This window comes from Pyrgilauda ruficollis, unplaced genomic scaffold (assembly GCF_017590135.1).
Source record: "Pyrgilauda ruficollis isolate IOZ18807 unplaced genomic scaffold, ASM1759013v1 scaffold143, whole genome shotgun sequence".
NCBI classification, from domain to species: Eukaryota; Metazoa; Chordata; class Aves; order Passeriformes; family Passeridae; genus Pyrgilauda; species Pyrgilauda ruficollis.
In genome coordinates this window covers 823136-846396 of record NW_024512877.1, presented here as the reverse complement: position 1 = coordinate 846396, position 23261 = coordinate 823136, and the positions used below count along the sequence as shown (strand labels likewise).

General features: G+C 46.3%; 1 protein-coding gene across 2 annotated transcripts in view; it reads right to left on the bottom strand.

Moving 5' to 3' along the window:
- Nucleotides 1–824: 824 nt before the first annotated feature.
- RAB6A (RAB6A, member RAS oncogene family) overlaps nucleotides 825–23261 on the bottom strand; it is a 41521-nt gene continuing 19084 nt past the window's right edge. The window contains exons 2-8 of one of the 2 annotated variants that reach the window (XM_041460418.1): nucleotides 17317–17375; nucleotides 14780–14833; nucleotides 13124–13229; nucleotides 11226–11337; nucleotides 10420–10513; nucleotides 4972–5038; nucleotides 825–2879 (exon numbers count right to left, since the gene is read on the bottom strand). In XM_041460418.1, the coding sequence (XP_041316352.1) occupies nucleotides 2815–2879; nucleotides 4972–5038; nucleotides 10420–10513; nucleotides 11226–11337; nucleotides 13124–13229; nucleotides 14780–14833; nucleotides 17317–17375 (557 nt within the window). In that variant the 3' untranslated portion in view covers nucleotides 825–2814. Of the gene's footprint in view, nucleotides 2880–4971; nucleotides 5039–10419; nucleotides 10514–11225; nucleotides 11338–13123; nucleotides 13230–13296; nucleotides 13403–14779; nucleotides 14834–17316; nucleotides 17376–23261 lie in introns of both variants that reach the window. The other variant, XM_041460417.1, reaches the window with a different exon arrangement.

The window sequence follows — 23261 nt, the reverse complement described above, 5'->3', positions numbered from 1 at the left end:
TATCAAGACAAAACGTGAGGCATGGAATAGCTGCGTGATGGACTGTACAACGAGCAAGCCAGAGCAGGGAGGAGAAAAGAAACAGAGCCGAGACCTTCACTCAGAAAATCGCACAAAAATCAGCATTAAGAACATCTGTTCCCATGGCTCCACTGGCCACGCCCACGGAGTAAAAGAAAATGAAAACCTAAAACCTGACAGACGGATGGTGCAAAAAAAACCCCAACAAAACAAACAAACAAAAAAAAAATTGATATGAAGACCACGTTGCTCCTGTGCTCACCTTGGAAGTGTGCTTTCTCTGGAGAGCTGGGACGAGGAGAGGAGTGAGCCCTGTTAAGCACAGGCTATCAGCAAGGACATGCACTGAACGTACCTGGCTGTGCTCCTGCAGCCCCCTGGCCGTGCTGAGCACGGAGCTGTGGGAATGCTGCTCTCCAGACCTCTGTTTCCAGCGAGTTCTGGACAAACCTGCTCTCAGGCCTTCCAGGAAAAGCGTCCAGGCTGCTGGTCCATCACAGCCCGTATGGGCTAAGCCAGCTCCTTAAATCCAGTGCTTAAAGCTTGGGACTGTGGGAAGCAGAGGGGGCTGGTTCTATCAGAAGCAAGAAAAAAAAAAAAAAAAAGGATGTGCTTGTGGGGAACAGCCAAATGAGGACCAACAGAAGCTGCACGGAGAACCAAGGGAGAAGAAAGCAAACCAAAGCAAAGGAAGAAGCAGCAGGATGAAGCATTTCAGCACGGTTAAGAACAGTACAACAAAGGAAAAGCAGCCAGGTTTCCTTCCCCCAGAGAGTTTCTTTTAAATAAAGAATGATCCTTTGTCACATATCATTGATGTTTATTTCAAGACATGCCACGTCAAAAAAATTCGCCTTTAATATTGCATTAGAAAAGCACTTTTACATCTCGTTCTGCCTTTAAGTTATTGTTGTGCAGAGTTGCTAGAAACCCAGGGCAGGGCATGAGCCTGGCCTTCACCTCAGGAATGAAGAATTCCAACTCTTTTATGCCCGCTTCCTGGGGAAAGTGGTGGTGAGGACGATTCCCTTCCTCTCCCCCAGGTGGTTATTTTAGATAGTAGAGAGAGGGGCAGAAGAGAACCAAGGAGGAGCCTGAATATTCCCTTGCAATTGTCCATTTAATTCGCAATCGCAACACAGACTCGAGAATTCCTTCCTGCACTGTAACTCGGCCAGAGTCGCCCAGCAAACAATGTATTTACAATTGTGTTTATTAACTTACACAGCAACTTCACAATGACTAGTAAAGATTAAAAGGGTGCACTTCTAGTGTGTTTCATTCCGTGTTTCTCGGGTAGCTACATCTCGCAACATCAGCAAAGCTCTACACAGATTCCTCAGCCAAAGGAAAACAACAAAATCAGCACTGAAAAGAGTAAAAAAAAAATGAAAGCCGAGAAATAAATATCAAAGAAAAACAAGGGTTAATTGTGAGCCTAATTCCATAGAAAACTAAACTACTAATTATTTAACCAAACTATACAGCTCTAGAGAACCAAACTAAACCAACTTGGAAGACTGAACATAAAAAAAAAAAAAAAAAAAAAAGCTAAAAAATAAAGGCATAAATCTGCATAATCAGAAGTTGGTTTCCATCCTACTCAAGTCCCTCCCTTTCCATCTAAGATGCCTCAACTAGGATTCTGTAGGATCAAAGTAAACACCCTTCCCCACCGACCTATGCCCACACTCTGGAAAAGCGGGGGCCGTTCCCCCTCTGCTGGGGCAGCCAGCTGCTCTTCCCTCTTTCTCCCAAATTTCCAAGGTTTCAATCGGCTTTGGCAGGTTTTAGTGCCAGTCCTGATTTCAATATTTCCCCTAAAAAAAGCAAAGAAGCAAAATGCTTTCTCTTCCAAACAGCTGAACTGTTAAGTTCCCATCTCTTGGGCAGTAATAATTCACTTCATTGGTGTTCTACTTAAAAAGGACAAAAAAAAGAAAAAAAAAAGCTCCGAAAACTCATTTTGCACTCCAAACATTATTTCCCTGTTTCCTGCAAGTGTTTTGCTAATGCACATCCACCCTTTCCTTCCCCCCCAAATCCTCCAGAAGCCACTCATCCCAAAGAGCCCGTCCGTATTTCCCAGTAATGCTTCCTTGGAAACGTGTCCCCGCTGCCTCGGCGAGAATTCCCAGCTCCAGCAGCCGGCGGTGTCCGACCCCTGCTAAGGCCAGGCTGGCTCTGGACACCAGGCAGGCTCGCAATTAAGAGCTTGGGGTTAATTTGTGTTTAATTATCAAGGATAAGCCTTCAACCCTCGGCATCTGCCGCCTCCCCCCGTGATTCCGCCTGCTGTCTACGCATTCCCAGTTTCTGAGAGAAATTCCAGTGGGTCAGATTTGCAAGCCCTCTTCTGCACATACATCTCGTCTAGGTCCAATTCCAAACTTACTCAGTTGCCATCATTTCAAAGTGCAATATCATAACATATTAAAAAAGGAACAAATATTAAGAAATTGTACCTATTTTTTTTTTGTTTGAATTTTCTTTTTTTTTTTTTTTGTTTTTGTTTTTTTTTAAAGTTATACCTAGAATAAGGTGGAATTTTTTGGTTTTTTTTTTTTTCTTATAAATAATGAAGACACTGACATTTTGTTGGTGTGTGTGTGTGTGTGTGTGGGGTGTGCTTGTGAAGCTAAAGATCATCTCCACGAGACAGCCAGCGATGATGAACTGCGATACGTTATTACGGAAAGGGGAAGGTTCAAGCCAATATTCACACTGCAGTCAATGAAGAGGACAGGGAGGGAAAGCAGTGATGTTCTGGAGAAAGGTGGAAGCCACATGGTATTAGCAGGAACAGCCTCCTTCACTGACAGGCTGCTCTTGAGGCTTTTCCAGTTTTATGTCAATCACTGGAAGGAGGAAGTTAAGGCAAACAGATCTCCAACTCGGTTTCCCTACCAAGAGTGGGATTTTGAATGGCATTTTCAGCGCTTCCTGCAGAAATACCTGGAAAGACCAGCTCCAAACCAAAAGTTTGGCACATGAAATTTGCAGCAGACCCCAATGTTTGTCTCTAACCAGTCTGCTCTTCCCAGCAATCCCACTGATCTCTTGCTGTGGGAATTCAAGATGCATGGATCCACTGAAAGGTCTAATCACCGCTTCTGCAGAACCACATAATCATTCATGTTGGAAAAGCCCTCTGAGATCTTCAAATCCACCTGCTCTCCCTGCACTGCCAAGGCCACCAGCATCTCATGTCCCCAAGTGCCACATCCACATGGCTTTAAATCCCTCTGGGAATGGGGGCTGCACCACTTCCTGGACACCACTGCTCGCTGCCCACCCCCAGAGCTCCGGCCGTGCCACCCCGACCTCCTCGCCAACCCTTGCTCAGCTGAGCCTCTCTGTTCTCCCCAGCAGCCAGCACAGCCCTGCCACCAGCCTGAACTGCCCCTTGCAGTGACAGCTGATGTCCCACAAGGTCACTGCAGAGCTGGCTGCTCACAGCCTGCCTGTGATAAGCGACTCCCTCTGCAGCAGCGCTCCAATTCCCAGCGGATGCCCTCCAGCTACAGCCTCTCGGAGCCTTTCCCAGGAGGAGCTTTGAATGCTAATCCCCAGCTCAGAGCTGTTCACCACAAGTCTCCAGCGTTCCCCTTATCACAGAACACAGAGGCAAAGAGATCACACAGCTGGTACTTCCAACTTATTTCTTTAGGGGGTTGAAGCTGCTTTTTAAAGAGGTTTGGAGAAAATAAACATGGAAATGGAAACAAAAGACAGGCAATTCATCTCCAGTGTTTGGTCCACTTGGCTGATTTAAAGCTTAAAGTGTGTTTAAGTTGGAGATGCTTGACATGAGCCTTGCCAGCTTCATCTCAGAGCATGAACGGGTCAAGATCCTTGAACCCTCCATGTTTTGCAGAAGTGCCCCCGTTAATCCTAATGCAGCTGCCTGGGAGAGAGGATCCCATCCATCCCTGCTATCTGCAGGCTGCAGGAAGCCCAATTCCCAGTGCCCTAAATGCACTCCCATTTAGAGACTGTGATCAAACTCTGTGCCACAGCCCCTGCCTGTGCACTCTGCCCCCCCCTCATTAATAAAGATTGTTGCTCATTAACTTTTTGGGGACCTGCACAGTGAAATATTTCTGATCACTCAAATCCCTGCCACAAAGCCTGTGCCTCAGCAGCTGCAATCCCCAGCTTTCCAAACCCTTATTTTGCCCATACATCAGATGCTCTGATGGAATTTCAGTGCCAGGTTCCACAGCTCTGGGACCTCCTTCCTCCAAGACACAATTTCTCCTCTATTTACCAGCTCTATGATCCCTGCTGCACATAAAACCAACTACTCTGGAAAAGCTGCTATTCCAAGCACACCCACCTGGCCAGGTCAGTGATTCCAGCGTAGCCATAATGCTTTTCAAGCCTTTTCCACCCCTCATGCCACCTGCTTTCCCTTGGCTGAGACTGACCCCATCAGTTGAGTCTTCCCCCTCCCACCACAGAGATGCTGCCTGGGGTCCCAGGCTGCCCTGGGAGGTTATGAGATCTCCATCCTTGGAGATTTCCCAAGTTTCCCTGAAAGTGACCTGGAGAAACTGGCTCAGTTTGGGAGTCAGCCTTGCTTTGAGCAAAAGGATCAGAGAAGGAGCTTCAGAGGTCCCTTCCAGGACAGTCTGGTTTTGGATTCTGCCAGTCAGATCTGCAAGAACCACAGGGGTTTTTGTTCAGACCTCTTTGCAGCCATTTTTTTCCACCTTCCACACGTTTAAACACCAAGAAAAGAATCCTTCTGGAACACCATTCCTTCCCCTGCTGCCTCCACCCTCAGCGCCCCTGCTCCCAGCCTTCCAGCCCATCAATCCTCCTTCTTCAGCTCGAAGGTTACTTGCCCCTATTCCCCCTCTTTTTGGGATGTCCAGGAGCTGAGCGAGGGCTGCAGAGGATTCTCCTGGTGCAGGGTAATGCCTGGCACAGGCACAGAAAGGATACTGTCTTCTCTACTTTTGTCTTGTGTGCTTTCCATCCCAGGCAAGGCAGCTGCCACACGTCGGAAAAGCTGCAAAGAACCACACAAGGAACAGATGAAAACAACAGCTCCCCTCGGCTGAGGCAGTTCAAACAATGATTCAACACATCCCCCAGCACTATTTACACTGCTCAGCCCCAAAATCCTGACACCAAATATAACCTTTATTCCTAGAAAAGGGCAAAGCACAGCTCTTGTTAGTGGAGATCAGAGAGCTGCAGCAAACCTCCTGCACCTTCTCTGCACACAGGATGGGTGGGATCCAGCATTTCACCCCACACCTGCCATGGATGTCCACAGACCCCAACAACCTCCCCAGGGCAGGTGGGAATTAAGTTTTCACACCTCCCCAGAGGATTTCAGAGGAGCATGGACATGCTAATGAAGGCATCCACATCATCCAGGAGCCTGTCACTGCATCAGCCACGTGGAAGAGTGTCAAAAAATGGCATGCATGGAAAGGATTTCTCCCAAGCCTCACCTATCTGTGGCTCAGGCTCCTATGGAACAGACAAAGGAACGCTGCCAAACCTAATCCTCATCACTTGGTGCCCACTCCATGGTTTTCCTATGCCCACATTCAGGGCATAAAGCACAGAACAAAGGCATCCAAAGCCTCTCACTTGAACACCACCTCCAGTTTCCCAGCAAGGTCTGAGTTCCCAACCCTCCTCACGGTTTTATTCCACTTGAAGGAGGCGAGATGGAACGGGACCGATTCCCTCTCCTGCACTTCCTACCTCTGCCCCTGAGGTTCAGACTGGTAATTCCCACCACACGGCTTCTCCTGGGCCCTCTGGGTGAGGACCCTGTAGATAATGCAGGAGAAGTGCCCTGAATTCAGCTGCCTGTCCCCCTGCCCAGGATGCTCTCCCTCCATCACGTGTTCCCCGTGCATCCCCGGCGGCGCGCGGGAGTCCCGGATCCTGCGGGTCTGACGTCAGGCCTGGCGTCTTCCACACTGTCCTGCCTCTCCTCAAATGACACAAAGCTAAACCACTTATTCCCAGTGACCCACTTTCCACAGAAAACCCAGCCAAGGCACTGCCAGCCTGTTTACATCAGGGATGCGGGTACCCGACCAGCCCCGCGGGTCCCTGCCCAAGGGCTTTCCCCACTCGGGCTCCCACGGTCCCAAAGATGCTCCCACCATCCTAAGACAACTTTGTTGGCTTTACAGCCCCTTCCAAGCTCAGCACGAGCAAGCCCCCAGGTCTGTCTGGGATCTTTCTTGGCAGGAATCTGGCACACACTGGAATCTGAGCCAAGGATGGGTCTGAGAAGTCAGGACTAGATGTAACTCCCTAATTTCAGCAAACAATTCCCAAGGAAAAAAGCTTAATATGCCTCCCTCTGTGTTTCTCTGGACCTCTGCCATTAACCTGGACCTTCCAGCCTCCCTGAAAACCTCAGGGAAATCCTCATAAGCCAACCAGGAAGTAACAAAATTCCAGATGTTAAACTCTACCTAAACCAACGGCAGGAATGCCCAGAGAGAGGAAGGGTGAGGAGTCTTTAAAAAATCCTCAGCTGATGGAACCAACTGGAATTCTTGCATTTAAACCACACTGCTGACAGAAAGGCTATTTAAAATACAGTAATCCTTTCTTTACATTAAGACCAGGAATAAAATGATGCTTTTAGCAGTATTTCTCCCCTAAATTATCGGACTAAAAATAGGAATTTGGCAACTAAGAAAAATCAACTTTATTTCTTATTAACCTTCTGCTTATCAGCCCCAGCATATGTGAATAAATCCAATTAGGGAAACTTCCTGATGGTTGGAAAGCAGCCTTCCCACAGGGCCCTCTGAGCTTCCCAGTGCTGTCAGCCCCGAGCCAGTGTGTGTCTGTACACACATGTACATGTTTAAATGTTTGTGTGGGTATAAAAACACACGTATTGATGAGCATCCAGGACTTTTTTTCCAAGGCAGGAGCTAAAAGCAGCAGCTGAAAGACTAAAAGCCACACAGACTCTCCTTCAGCGCTCAACTCTGCAATCTGCTTCCTGATAGAAACTCTGGAAAGAAGTCTCATCTCTCACCATCAGTTTCAAGTCATTTGCCAAACTGTGCCTTTCCTGCTACTCCAGCCAATAAATCCCAACAGATCAGGGTCACAAAGGACTGCAGGCACAAACCAGTTTTCAGCCACGCTCCAGCAGCAATATGGAAAGGACGGGAGGATCACTGTCCAGATGGAAAAGCCAGGCAAGAAACCTGTTCCCCAACGCAAGGCAAACAAAAATCTCTCCCTAATTCTCATTCTCTGCATACTCTGAGGGTAATTCTTGCCCATCAGATGGGTAAGAATCAGAAGAGAGGTGAAAGAGCCCAGCTCTGTGAGAACAGGGTCACAGAGGGGCTGTGCTCAGAGAGCTGCTGCCGTGAGAAAGTTCTTCTGCCAAGGACCACATTCATCCCTGGCTCTTCCAGGGCCAGCGTGGAGTGTGCCAGGTACTGCTGGAGGGAGCAATTCAAGGGCCCTCCCTCCCCTCTCTTTCTACAAGACAGCAAAATGAACCCTGACATATTCTGGGCATGAAATCCAGGGACTAACAATAAGATTCCCTGAAATACGGAGTGCCGAGACAGAGCAGGAATTGCAAAGTCTTTTAAAGCTTATTCAGGGCTGACAGAATGAATCAGAGACTACAGCTCTCTGCATTAAAAGGAGCAAGTTATCTACTTCTCTCCTCCAGCTTAAGGCTCCCCTGGCAATCAGTCTTTGCAGGATCCAAAAGCCAGTCTTCTCCCCTCTGCTCCACTGGTTTAACCCCACAATAACACTACCAATGCTTTTATTCCCTAATATCATTCCATTTTTCCTTCAACACTCCCTGCCCAAAGCCAGAAGGAACAGTAAGTGTGAAGGACCTCGGGGACTGCAAACAGCTCTGCAGTCACAGATCCAAGAGCAGCCAGCAGTGAGGTGCCATCCTCAGAGCTCTCCCCTTTCCTGGCACAGGGAATGGCAGGAAAAGCCTGGCAGCAGCACGGTCCCCTCTGCTGGTAGAAGATCCTGGCACTGGAATAGCTGCTGTTGGATGTACAGAGCACCTCACCTGCTGGGGTCCCAGCACAAAGCCAGGCCCTCTGGATCTGCAGCACAGCTGCAGGGAGCTGGAGGCAGTGCCCTTCCCTCTTATCTCTTCCAGCAGAAAAGGATGAACCAGAAGCTAAAAGCAGCACCAGAGGACAAAAGTCCCCTGGATTCCCACTGAGGAGGAGCAGCTGGAAGAGTCACAGCCATTCCCTCCCTGAGCAGGACAAGAAATTCAGCTGCTTCTGGATGGAAATTCAGTGTGAAGATTAACTGAGACAGTGATTGTTCTGCAGGATCAGAATATATTATGGAGAGAAGTTATCGATTATGGGAAGGTCAAATTTGCATTCAAATTATTAAGGATTTCACACAGGTTATGGGAAGGGGATCCATTCTGCAGTTGTAGTTTTCCATTTCACTGGGAGAGAATTTATTGCTAAGTTATAAAATAAATTCACACCATTTAGCAGAGAAGCTGCAAGGAAACAGGGAACTATTTAAGTGGTGGTATTAAAGGTCTTATCCTTTGATAATTGCTTAAACAACTGCTTATTAAACTAATAAAAAACGAGAGTTACAAATATTCTGGAATAGAGAATAGCTTTGCAATCCTTGAGAATCCCAGTCCACACCTGCAACACACTGATCAAAACTTGTAAGAAAAATCCATTTTTAATTATTTTTGAATATCTACTCATGTCTGTGCACACCACCAAATCCTCAGGGTTCCAGCTGGCCCTGAAAGCTACAACTCCCTCACAGGCTTAGCTACAGAACCTCTGGAAATGTGGCAGGGCACAAAAACTCCCTGAAGGAAAGAGGGAGTGTAGAGCTCCTTCATCATCACCATCATCACTCCTCTCAGTGAGGCAACTGCTCTCAGTGCACACCCCCAGGTCTAAGCACTCATTAAGGATTGCAGCACAGAATCCAAACCTTAATTACCAGGCAGCCTCTGTTGTGGCAGGATAATTGGGGGACCCTGGAAGCCAACACATCCATGATGGGTGATGCAGTGAAACAGCTCTGAGTTAACACTGCTATAATTATCCCATTATAGAGGGAATCATTTTGCTACTTAGAGGCAAAGTCAAGGGACATTTTAATAACAGACTCTTTAGTCCCTGTCTAGAACATGAAGTAGTTTATAATCCTATTTTATTACTCCTGGTACCCTTCTGCACAGAAACCATTTGTGTAACTACATACATAAGATATACATGAATGTCATCCACACACACAGAATCCCTGATGGTTTGGGTGGGACCTTAAAGATTACCCACTGCCACCCCTGCCATGGACAGGGACACCTTGCCCTGTCCCAGGCTGCTCCAAGTCCTGTCCAGCCTGGCCTTGGGCACTGCCAGGGATCCAGGGACAGCCACAGCTGCAGGGCCTGCCCACCCTCACAGCCAGGAATTCCTTCCCAATATCAAACCTAAACCTATTCTGTCAATTTGAAGCCATTCCCTGTGTCCTGTCCCTCCATGCCTTGTCCCCAGTCCCTCTCCAGCTCTCCTGGAGCCCCTTCAGGCCCTGCAAGGGCTCTGAGCTCTCCCTGGAGCCTTCTCCTCTCCAGGTGAGCACCCCCAGCTCTCCCAGCCTGGCTCCAGCCCTGCAGCAGCTCTGGGGCCTCCTCTGGGCTCTCTCCAGCAGCTCCAGGTCCTTCTGTTCCTGGGGGACAAGGAGCTGAACACAGCATTCCACACTGGTGTGTTTGCTCTGTGGAGACACCCATGAATCTATGTCTTCTCCAGGTCTGAATTTAAAGAGCCACAGCTCATCTCAGGACATAAACCCTCATTTTTCTGCAGCCCCATCAGTTGAAAAGACCTTTCACTGCTTTCCCCAATTCACAAGCAACTCATCATCTTCTAGAAATAAATAGCTCTGGCTGTCCAGGAACATTTGCTGGCACTTCCAGTGCCTTCCAACAGAGTGGGAACAGCAGTTGCTCTGTCTCCCTGTGCACTGGAAGCATTTTAAGCCATCATGCTCCTCCTTCTCTGGTTTGATTCATTCACTGAAGCAGAATCACAAACAGTCCTCAGACCTGTGCTTCCCCAGCTCTGTGCCTCAGTCTCAGTCCTAACAGCAAATCTGGATTAACAAAAACCCAGGAAGGTGTGATTCTGTTCACACAAAGCTTCTTCCATAACTCCTGTTATTTAAGGGGAAGGAGGAAATCCCAAATCATGTGACGCAAGGCCAGAGATCCTTCTGAACCCCAGCCAACAATTCAGCTCTGAGGTGTTGCTTGCTGTGTGTGGACTACAATTCCCACTGGGCCCCTCTGCCAAGGCTTCCCAAGATCCAGGGAACTGCTCCTCCCACAAGGAGGGTGTGTTACCAGCAGCCACTCACCTGTTTTACATTGTATCCTGCTTTTGCACTAGTTTCAATGAACATTACATTCAACTCTTTGGCTTTCCTTTCTCCTTCCTCAATGGACACTTGTCTGAGGAAGAAAACACAGAGTTAGGGGGAAAAAAAAAAACTTCATAAAACCCAAACCTGGACAAATACCTTAATAATTAAGATTTAGTACACTTTAAAAAAGCCTTTAAGTGCTTTATCTGAAAGCAAGTAAAGGTTTGGTTTTTTTTTCCTGCACGGAATGAACAGATGCTCACAGATATCACCACTTCATTTCCATGGCACACCCAAGCAGAACTCAGCATTCCAGCAGAAAAGCCAAGTGTTCACCCCCAAATCCCTGCCCAGGGAGCTGTGCTTTTATGTCTGAGCAATTAGCAATCACAGTCCCAAAATAATCATCAAAACCAAACGATTTTAACAAAGGTCCAAGTGTAACCACCTCATATGGGAGGAATTTTCTCCAATTTTTCTATGGATATGTGTTCCACTCATTAAGCAGAACATTATTAAACAAATATTTGTAACCAGTTTATTAATTCACTGGTGTGGGTTGTGGTCAACAATCCCTTCTCCCCTGATATCTGTACAAGCTGGTGATGATTTTTCAACTCATTCACAGCACTGTGAGGGAAATTTGGCTTAGCCAAAAGAAAGAGGGTTTAAAATTGAGATTTCTCTAGTCACAGCCATCTCCAGAAAAAAATACACATTACAATATACTCTTTAAAATAAGAGCAAAGAGCAGCAGAGTAAGGAAAGCAGGATTTGAAAGCTGGGTGATTGCCCCATACCTCTTATCTGCTAGATCTGTTTTATTTCCCACCAGCATGATGATGACATCGCTGCCCCGTTCCGTTCTGACGTCATCGATCCACTTTGTGGTTTGCTGGAAGGAGTTTACATCTAGCAGAGAACAGTGGAGAGGGTTATCACTGCAGGTGTCCCTCACAGCTCACCAGGAAATACATCTGCACTTGGAGAGAAAAGCTCCATTTTCTGTGGAGTCGGCGGAGGAGGGTGATGAAGAATCAGCGAGCGGAACCCTGAATCTCCCCCACTAAAGGACACGAAGCTCTGGCATTGATTTCAGATGGGCAAGTGCCTCATTACAGGTGGGTTCAAAGCCCCAGAGGGAACTGAGTCCATCTATAATTTGGTTTTGACAATACCTAAAATGAAAAGGCTTATCACTGTGTTTCAGTTCCTTATTTTAAGTTCAATGTGAAGCACTTTCTGTCGGGAGCAGGGATTAATTTTTGCACTCTGCGCTGCTCACGGCTCCTGCACTACAGAGGTTCCTACAGCTCCCCTGCTTCTCAAAAACCCTCAACCCCAGCCTTGCATTTTGTACACTAGAATCAATCACTTTTTATTTACTCTAGGGAATCCCAGGGTTATACAACACAGCAGCAACTCCAGTGGCACTGAGCACTTGCCTTCAAAACAATTTCTAAATCTTTGCATAAAACCAGAAGTAGAAATTTAACCTCTTCACAGGCACTTCAAGCTACGCCCTTAAAAGCTGCAAGGTAAGAATTCCAGACTCTATGGTGCTCGAGAAGTTGCATCCCACAGGGAAAAAGGAGTTGGAGGGAAGCTGCCACAGAGCTCAGCATTTGCCAGTTAGTGACACAAAGAGCATCTGAGCAGCCAAAGTAGTTTCAGTACTTAAGAAGGGGGGGCCTCTGCAGCAGTTCTTGAAAAGTATTGATTTTTTTTTAATGGCTTCTACTGCAAAGTAATATATTGCATGCTAGACAGCCAAGACTTGATCACTTGCCAGTGTCTTAATTCCCTTTACTGCTTGGCAATATTGAATTTGCTGGGTCAGGAAAAAATTCAGAGTTCACAGCTAACTTGTAATTTTAGCTCAAAGGAAAGTGCCATTTTTAACAATTAGAGCTTTTCTAGGTAAAGCCCCTATTCCTGGCTGTAATCTTCTAGTATTTATAAATCAAAGGACAAGAACTTATGCATTTGTGCAGAATTAGGCCATTGTTCTCAGTCAACCCTGGTTTAGAACTGAAATTGTCTGAGGGTTTAGCTCCCATAAAATAGAATTTCTGCTCTTTGTCAGTGCAGGAACTGGTAAGTTAGGGGGTGTCTGGACTGAGGGGAGGGACAGAAGGAGCAGGGCTGAAGAAGCACTAATATTTTAGTTGACAAAAATGTACATACCTTAGTAAGGAATGAAAGAGCAATTGTTAAAGGGTAAGAGCTTAGTGGTAAGTTTTACATCTTGCAGCACGTGAGAGTGGCTGATTCCAAGGGAAATGTGATGTTAATGCGTTCTCCCGCCAGCCCGTGCCCAGAGTTCGTTTGGTGGGGGAGGGTGAATGAAGTGGAGCAAGCTACCAAAGTCTCCAGTTTGAGAACTCAGATACCCACGGACACGAAGACCAAAAGCCACAGTGATGTTATGACCAAAAGGCAGATGGAAGAGTGCAACGAGAGCAGGCAGGACTGGAGGACTGAAGAAAATGGGGTAGGGAAGGGTTAAGATGGCCTTTGTGAGACAGTTGATACATTACAACAGCAGCAACCACGGGGCTTGTGTAAAACAAGCAAAGAAACCACGTTTTTGTCATGCCACGATGAAGCCCAAGCAGATGACGTGAGAGGACATGCAAAGCTAAGCTAGAGGATGAAAAGGGCAGAGTATTAGAAATGCAGAATTCCCCCCACTCACTTGTGATATCATAAACAACAACTGCAACAGTGGAGTCACGAATGTAGCTAGGAATCAAGCTCCTGAACCGCTCTTGACCTGCTGTGTCCCATAATTGCAACCGTACCTAACAAAATCAGTCAAACAAGCAAGAAAAATAAGAAAAAAGGTCAAAGCCAGTGCAAAATACCTACTTGTGATATCGTAAACTACTACAGCAGCAGCAGAGTCACGGATGTAACTGGGAATGAGGCTACGGAAACGTTCCTGACCCGCAGTATCCCACAGCTGCAACCTGATCTGTGGGTGGGAGAAAATTAAAAAAGCCAAACTGCCACTAAAAATAAAAGAGTAAAGAAATGTTTCACTTTTTCTTTTTCTTTTTTTTTTTTTTTTCCAAAAAATAGCTAAATAAAAAGGAGAAACTCATGCAGGAGGTGCCTGGGGACTGGGAGCAGCAGGACACTGCCTCCCTACAGCAATCTCTCCCGAGGGGTAACAGCAGCTAAACTGGAGGTGTGCAGCTTCCCAAAAAATGCTTCCCTTCCAAAAGTGAGGAAGGCTCAGCCTCCAAACTGAGAGCACCAAGAAGAAAGCTACAGCTGAAGTGATGGAATCACCATCCCTGGAAGTGCTCAGAAGTGTGTGGATGTGGCACTTGGGGACGTGGGTAAGTGGTGGCCTTGGCAGTGCTGGGGGATGCCTGGGCTTGATCTTGGAGGGCTTTTCCAGCCTCAGTGATTCTGTGAAATGTTCACCTGCAGTTCTCCCTACAGGAGAAATTCATGCTCTGCTCTCCTTCCTCAGGACTCACACAGGCAACCTCCAGCAGCATGAAGGATGGTTGCTGGTGGAAAAGCTGGGAAAGCTACTCATGTCAGTTTTTTGAGGATAAAATGCTTGCTGTAACTCTAAACTGCAAAGTAAGACACACAGAGAGGCTGAATGGCTCTTACCAGCAAGGTTCTGGAAGAAAAGGCAAGGCACACTAAAAGCAATGACAAGGTGTGCAAGAGCCATTTGGGCCATGGAAAGCACATCTCATCCCTCAAGCCCTTCCCATGCAATCCCATTTACTGGGGGTTTACCCAATCCCATTTATTGGGAGTTTATCCGGTACCACGAGCTTCTGCAGCACTGCAGTTTTGTTTCTGCAAATAGCTCAACTGAGGCTGAATTTCTTAATTAAGAATCTGAGCTCATTTTAAACCACAGCTTTGCTTGCACAGAGGAATGATTTCACTTGATGAGCTAAAAGTGCACCAAGCAAGGAAACGAGTCTCATTTGTGAACTCATCAGAGGCCACCTTCTTTTTAAACAAGGAATATTAAGAAGATGGAGCCAGCTATTAACTGGCCACATCTGGCAATCTGTATTTTACCTTTCTGTCTTGTGGCATCAAAAGCTGAAGGGGTTAAGCATGGTTCCCCTTTCTCCAGACTCCCACCATCATTCACCCCTCAAATTATCTGTACCACCTCTTTCTGCACAGAGGATGACACAAAATTTCCCATTCCCACTGCTGTGTCTCCACAGCACTTGTCAGCCTGGAAGCAGCTGGGAGATGAAGGCTCAGCCTGCGCTTCCCAGTGATCTCAGAAGTGTGGGCTGCACAAAACCAGATGCTGGTCCTCATTCCTACTGTTCACAGAGAAAAGCAACAAAATCTTACTCACTGTTCGATCCTCCAAGTACATGGTTTTCGATAAGAAGTCAATGCCAATTGTTGCCTGTAAAGAGATGAGAAAACCAAGAGCTCTTAAAAAAAAAAAAAAGTCAGAACACCTGCAGTGATTTTCAGGGGAGCAGCAGAAGCTGCATGAAAAACAGATTTGCTTTCCTATTTTTAAGATATAGCTTGACTCAATAAACAATTTGTTTAACATATCCATGACCAGAACAATTCCTTAAAGCACAAAAGGTTTTAAGCTTGACTTCAGTTCATGCACATTGACAGTTTAATCCACACATTTATTTGGGTAGCAGCAGGGATTTTTATGCATGTGACAAATTGGTGTCCCCCAGCTCAACCAGGATAAGTGGGCACAATGTCTTCTTCCCAAGTGCCAAGTATCTCCATGGATCTTCACCCTTCCAAGCAGATCAAGGCAGACACCCTAACTAAAGCTTGGTTCATCCTAAAGCAGCAGAGCTGCACCCAAACTTCCCAACACCAGGGAGAGCTTCCTGGAGAACATCTTAATGGCAGTGGGAGCCATTCCCAGTGTCCTGTCCCTCCATCCCTTGTCCCCAGTCCCTCTCCAGCTCTCCTGGAATCCCTTCAGGCCCTGCAAGGGCTCTGACTCTCCCTGGAGCTTTCTCCTCTCCCAGCCTGTCCTACCACAAGAGGGAAGCAGCATTATCAAGGAGAGGATTCCAGCATGCTCATTATACCAGACATTTACTAAACCAGATCTTCCATGATATGTGGCACGTGGGGCCACAGCACAAAGGAAATCATTCCCAGCACATCCACAGAGGGGAATGACTCCTGGTAAAATAAACACCTTCAATCACAGAGTTTTATTCCAGGTGTTCCTCTGACACAGCACAGCAAGTTCTCACTGGTAAGACAGAGGGACACAGCTGAGTTCCTCTCATCCAGCAGCGAGCAGAAGGAATCCAATGCACAGCACGGATTTTACTAAATGGCAGCTTTCTATTTTTAACAGCTGAACATAAAAACCTCGTGTTCAAATGATAGGTTTCAGAAAAATAGGCATTCAAAATCTGCCAGAAATGTCCAGAACAAACAGATCATCCCTGAACTCACCTCCTGCTCCAGTTACCCATGATCAGGTGCATTTATACTGGGGTCTCAGGGGTCTCTAGAGAATCCTGGGCATCCAAAAATGTCTGAGTTGAGTTGACACCAACAGGCACTGTGATTTTGGCCAAATTCCTTGAGCTTTGTCACTGATTCCTTCTTCCAGCTACAGCACACACCAGGAGGTATGGCCCCACCTCAGGCACAACTCCAGGAAAATCAGGGGGTTTGGATGAATGCTCTGACCCAAGTCCATTAACACCCACACTGGGCAGGCAGCACTAATGCCTAAACCCAAGTTGTCTTGGAAGCCCTTAGGATTTCTCACTGTTCTAAGTGCCACTCACTGATTTTGCAATCATTTCACGTATTACATCAGACCACCTCTCCATGGGGACACCCCTAAAGCACACAGGGTGAAACCTCCTCAAGGAAGAACTGGGACACAAACCCAGTAAGGAAAAGGAGCACTCCTAAAAGAAAAATACTGAGGGTGGGGGGAAAAAAATCCCAGCTTAAATAAAAGAACTGCCTTCAATGTCCATGTAATTACAGTGGGAGGAATCTGGGAGGAAGCAGTGATGTGTGCTCCAGCCCTCCCTCCCACACTATGGAAACGTGGCTCTTCCCACAGCTCAGGGAGAACTTCCCATCTCGTTTTTCCTAGCAGCAGCAAGGAGGAATTACTGAAGGAGGCAGGAGGGAAATCTCTCAGTTCAATGAGATCCTTGGCTAGACACTGAGGAGCAGGAGAATCATGTTTTCCTTTTTTTTTTCTGTTACCTCCTCCTCCCAACCCCCTAGAAAAACCTTCCCAGGCATCAGGGAACAGATTTTTCTCAGTTTTGTGTATCCAGAACACCACAAACTGCAACCAAGTCATGAAACATGTTCTGCTTCAAGGAGACACACTTCAGGAAACTGAAGTACTTTTATATCTCACCACATTTTGAGCTCATGCTAAAATCTGGGAGTCGGTAACACTGACTGTTCTCCTGGACTGCACTGTGCTAATTTCTAAACATCTTAAATTTTCCTCTTTTTTTTTAATATTTTGTATTATTTTCTAGCTTGTGTCAACTTGTTGTTTAAAAGAGCTGGGTACCTATTATGTTATCCAAACACAGGGGTTAGATTTGTGATGATCTGATAGAAAATGGTAAGGAAAAAAAACCCCTGGCAGATTTAGCAACTGCTATTCCCTGGCTGTGCCTTGGGTATTCCTTCAGAACCACAGCTCATCCTGCTGCAAGCAGCAGGCAAACTCCTGGAGCAGAATCCAACCCAGAACTGTCACTCTGGCTGGTGATGAAAATTAAGATTTTACAACTGGCAATTCCATGGTCAGTGCCCCAACTTGTCTGGAATGACTTTTCCTGCAATGGAAGACACGGCAGAGGAGCAGCAGAGGAGTCTTACACAAGACAAAAACAGGGATTCATTTACCTGGTAGGTGTTGTCAAAGCTGTCATACATGAACCTGGTGATCAAGGAAGTCTTCCCCACTAAAAGAAGAGAAAAAACCATGGATTCAAGGACCAATTTCAGAGCAAGGTTTAAGCAAGTGATTTAAAAATGGTTTACTGTGTCCAACAGATCTGTCATGTGCACTTAAACTTCCTGCAAGGACAAGAGCAGTAATTTGACTTTACAATTGTAAAGTCACTTTTTTTTTCCCCTGTATCATTCCCAATCATCAGATTTACTCTTAAATATTTGTGACTTGAGATGAAAATTAATTTCATTGTTCTGTTTTCTACCAAGTCATTTAGTAATTTTGTTAACAGCCCCCATAACTAATTATTAGCAACAAAAAGCTCTTCTCATTCATAAAGCATGTGATTTACTCATTTTCAGACCCCATCATCCTCACAACACTTATTTTCTACTCCTCTAAGACAAACACCACAGCAGAGCTGGGCCAAAGCCTAACTCATAATTTATAGGCTTTTTCCTTCTCCTACATCTTCACCTGGAGGGATCAGCCAGATCCACAGGAACTGGAACATCTCCAGCTGCCTCATTTTGATGTGTATAAATCCTCTTAATTGTAGGCCAGTTATTTAGGAAGCAACTGAAGTTTCTCAGGGCTGCATCACCTCCCAGTGTTTTTTCCAACCTCCTTGCAGCTGGAATTTGCCATCTGGCAGAGGAGAGGAACTGTGTGACTTGTGCTGGACACCAAACACTGCATGTGCAGATAAAAGCTAAGAAGGAGTGCTCAAGGCAGAGATTGTGCTCTCCCAGCAATGTTCCAAGGATTTCAGGTCTTTGCCAGGGTGACCATCCAGTGAACACAGGGATTTAAGGCAAGATTAAGGTCCTTTCTACCAAAATCATTCTATGATTTCTGGGGTGAGTTTGGGGGGCTTTGTTTGTTTTAGATATTAACATAAGTGTCACCAAAATCTCCAGTATCCCAATTAAGCAGCATTTTCGTCTTCAGTTAACTCTGAAAAAGGGCTAAACAAACAGGAACACAGCAGGCTGCCTCAGAGAGATGAGATTTTCCCAAGTCAAAATCTGAATTCCCATGTGAATTTCTAACACATTCTGCTCTGGAGGCAGAATCAGGCTTCCCAGCAAGTTAAAAAGCTCCTTCACAAAGGCAGAGCAAATACTCCCTTCACTGAGCAGGTTTGCAGAAGCAGCACACCCCAGATGGGAATGATTGCTGAATCCCTCACTCGGATTTGTCCCATGGATGTGCTGGACAGGGGAGGAGGGATTCATTCCAGGCCCAGTGACAATCCTCAGGAGACAGACAAGCAAACCCAATCCCCTCCCGCTGCAGCACAGGCTCAGTCCCAGGAATTGATGTGCAGCACCACAAACAAGCTGGTTTTCCTCACGTGGCCACATTTAACTCCTCACGGGTCCAGTCTCACCCAGGAAATTATTTGCTTTGGTAACTCACGACCCCTGAAGGACAATGAAGTGTTCCAGAAAATTCCTCCTTTCTGAGTGACATGCCTTGGATGGGATCTGTCCACAAATCATAAAATATGAACATATTCTGTTTATTCCTGGAGCCTCCCTACCCTACCTTCACTCATTTCACTAAAAGAGGGGGGAAATAAGGTACTGCTTGGCTTGTTTTTATTTAAATATCTGCTTCAACCAACATTTGGAGAGAGCATCCTAATGGACTCAGTTCCAAGACATTTCTTCTCTGAACAGACCCAGGTTTATGTTGACAGGCAGCAGATCAAGATGGTATTAACACCAACTGCTCACAGTTTTAATTCCATGAATACTGAGGCATTGCCATTCCTCCTTTTAAACAACCCAAAATGACTCCCTTTAGAAATCCTGGCAGGAATGAAAGCCCACAGATCCCACTGTATCTCTAATTTCTGTTCTGCCTTGCTGGCCGTATGTTTCCCGAATTCCCAGAAGGGATTAATTTGGGAGTGACTGCAAGCAAGGGAGAGGACAGATTCAGAATTCATATTCATCTTGGAAAATGCCAAATGACCTCAGGAGGCAAATGAAGCCCAGCAGGGAGAAGCAGAACAAGGTAATACGCGGAGACAGAAACAACCAGCTGCTTAAAATCCAGATGGGAAACAACTGGATAAGTAATCCGGGGGTCACTGCCCAAGGAACAGATAAGACACTCAAGACTTCAGCTTTGTTTCATTAAGATGTTGGTTTGGTTTGTTTTTTTTTTAATCTAGTGAGTTAATTTAATCTCTTGGAAAAATTTCCACACACAAGTAGGTCCAGGGCAGCATTAGTCAGCAATGCAATAAATATCCTTTAGGCCAAAATATTCCTGGTATGCTGCTGGAACAACTCCAAGGAAAAGGTCAGTATCACATCCTTGGAGGGACAGAGGTGGGGGAGGAAATGCTGGGAATGGGCTTTGCTTTGACTGGACAGACTGACAGCTACAGGAAGCCAGGGAAAATCTCAAACAATTCAGGAGCTGAGAAGGAACTTTTTGGCACAAATCCAGGCAGCTTGCAGAGTTCACAGCAAGCAGCTGAAAGGTGAGGGGCAGAAGTGACTTACTGCTCAGGGAAAGCTGTCTCCAGCCACTTTTCCCTCTGTAGATTAAGATCTAACAGCTAAAAGCTGAGTCCAGCCCCAATCCAAGCAGGAAGGGCACAGAACTGGGAAATTGAGGCAATTGAACTCCAAAATAACTTATTCAGCTGGGCAGTGGATTCTCCTCCCTTCCTTGGCAGAGCTGTCAATGTCATTCCACTCTAGGAATTTGCATCCAAGGCATCTTTTGAAGAGGAGGGAAGCCAGGTAAACAAGTGATTACCCAAAAAAACCATTTGTTTCAACACCAAGCCTGACATTCTGGACATTTTTCTGTCATTAGGAGGCTGAACAATGGCTTCACCAGATGAGTTCTTGACTCCTTCCAGCTTTCCATCCAACAAAGTCTCCACATCAAACAGCTCCTAGTCACACAGTTGTGCCTCACACACCATTGCTTGAGTGACTGCCGTGATTATAAATTCCTAAAAGGTTTTGGGTTGGAAGGGACCTTGAAGACCAACTCATCCCAACCCCCTGCCATGGGCAGGGACACCTTCCACTGTCCCAGGCTGCTCCCACCCCCATCCAACCTGGCCTTGGGCACTGCCAGGGATCCAGGGACAGCCACAGCTGCTCTGGGCACCCTGTGCCAGGGCCTGCCCACCCTCACAGGGAGGAATTCCTTCCCGACATCCCATCCATCCCTGCCCTCTGGCAGTGGGAGCCATTCCCTGTGTCCTGTCACTCCATCCCTTGTCCCAAGACCCTCTCAGCTCTTCTGGAGCCCCTTTAGGTGCTGGAAGGGGCTTTGAGCTCTCCCTGGAGCCTTCTCTTCTCCAAGTGAACAACCCCAGCTCTCCCATCCTGGCTCCAGACCTCAGAGCACCTTCTATCATCTAATTATCAATGTTCACTTCTGAAGGGATCCAGCTCCAACAGGAATTTTTAAGCTCAAATCTGACTGGTTTTTTTTTCAGCTGGATCAGCTCTGGAAGAATCTGAACCTGGTGGCTCCCATCATGAACTGGCTGCTCACTCCATCCCCATGAATTCTGCAAGGCTGCAGTGTTCCCATATGTTCTGGGACAAGAGGAAGCAGGCTGTTCTGATAGATAAAATTAGGAAACTCCTCAAAGGAAAGGTTTGATCACTGCTTCAGCACAGAAACCAGCAGATGCCCAAACACCAACACTCTCCTGAATCAGAACCTGAACCATGGCAGCAAACAGCCAAGGGTCCAAAGATGATGATGGGGAAGTTGTGAAGATCCTATCAGAGGAATTGCCATGAACCAGGAGGGGCTGAATTCCAAGCCTGCAGCTCATGGAGTCCCCCTGATCGATCCCCTTTGTCTGGGAGCCTGGAGCCACTGCCTGGCAGGGGTTTCACGGCGAGCACTCAGCTGCAGGATGGAATCAATACGCTGATCCCGCGCTTCCAGCCGCTTTGATCCCGCGGCAGCCCTGGAGACATTCCAAGGTCGCTCAGTCTGACTCTCACAGGCTGCCTTTTCCCCGCTCCTGGGGAGATCCGTGTGTCCAGCAGCAGCCCGGGAGTGACACTGATTCATGGGGGGCTCCTGGGGAAGGCTCTAAGGAGGCACTGGAGGAGGGCCCTGACCCCTCAGTAACACAAATCACCTCCCTGCCAGCACGGGATTAGAAGGTCCTTTGCTGCCAGAGTCTGCAAAGGGCTCAGGACCAGCCAGGAGTGACCTCCAAGGAAAACTGGGAATGTGCCACTTGGACTGTGTGATGCACAAGGAGGGGACTGACATCCCCCTCTCATTTTCTTAGGCGTATCAAACTAGAGGTTCACATCTTCTCCAAGGACTCTTCTGGAGAAGCCACATTTACATCACTGATTTCATCCTAGTGGTTGTTTAGAACTTTCAAAGCATCAGCAATCAGGAAAAAAAAAACCCCAAGAATTATCTTGAAAGCAAAATAACCTTAAAAGTAATCAACATGTCCAGACTGTTCAGCTGGAAAACTGCCCTTGGCCTCTCCCAGCCCTCAGGAGCAGCCTTGGCTAAGAGATCCAACAAGCCAGAGGTAAAGGGAGGAAGATGAGAAAAGCCTTCTCCTCACTGTAATCCCCAAATTTCACTTGCCCTTTGCATGACTCCTTTCAGATCTGATTGAAGGATAAACCCCAGTGACACTATAACTTTCCTTCATACATAAGCTCACCTCAAAATCTTCACTGGAATTATTTTGCTGGAAAGAAAAACAAACAACCCAATGCACCAAAAGGAAAAGCATTGCTAAGAACAATATACTGAATTATGAATGCCTCAAACCCATTTTTAGATTTGTTTAAAAAGAAGCCCCAAAAGGAAGATGCACAGAGTTGACTTTTACTGATCTGTATGAGCCAGTAAGAATATTTTTAGGTACGTCATTCCCAGCACTGGAAACAGAAATGCTGTATTAAAGTGATTAAAACAGCTTCTTTAAAAAAAAAATAAAAACACCCCCCATCCTCCTCTGCTCTTCACTGTCAAACTATGGAAATTTCACCTGGTTCCCTGAAAGTAAGAAACCAAACTCATTCATTATCCAAAGGCATGGCAGAGCCAGCAGACTGCATTCATCCAAGGAATTCTCAGTCAGGTGAAATTTGTCTCAGTCACAGTGAGGAACCTGGAGGATGGAATCCAGCCTGGTCCCAGGGAGCAGAGGCAAAAGCCACAGTTGAGGAGGTCTCATCTCCTTGCTCTAATTAAAGGATTTTTTACCCTGATTTTTTTTTCCCTATTGATTCCACTCCTGCTCTATTGTCAAACCTATTTTATTCTGCCATTTCTTTCCTGATGGGAGATGAGATCAGACCAAAGGACCACCTGAGCCAATTCCTTATAGATTTAAGTCCTCAATATTTTTTTTAAAAGATCAAGAAAAACTAAAATTAGTAGAAAGTCTGCAAAATATAAACCTTCTTGAAATCCATGCATGGATCCCTGTAAGTAGTATAAACAAAATGGTTCAAACAGCCCCTTTTAAGATAATTTATTCCCAGCCTAGTTAAAGATCTAGGTTATAAATTATACTGTGGTCCTATTATACAGATGTGCTTCATTATTTAAGATTCTGTTTAGGAAATTAGTGTAGAATATCCAGAGAGTTACAGAAAAATGAGACCCAGAAAAACATGGAACAATTTAGGTTTGCTTTATATTGCTTTTTGAATTTGAGAGATGCTCCATCATTTTCTACCTTAAATGTATTTCATTTCATTCCTCCCAGAGAACAACTCACCTTGATTTTAGCTGATTCTGTGTTTGATACTCATTCCAAGAGGAACAAACAATGGCCTGGAGCTCGTGGCAGAGATCAGGCGACGGAAATTAAAGCAGGGACAGCGAATGTGCCAGCTTGGAGCACTGGGAGCAC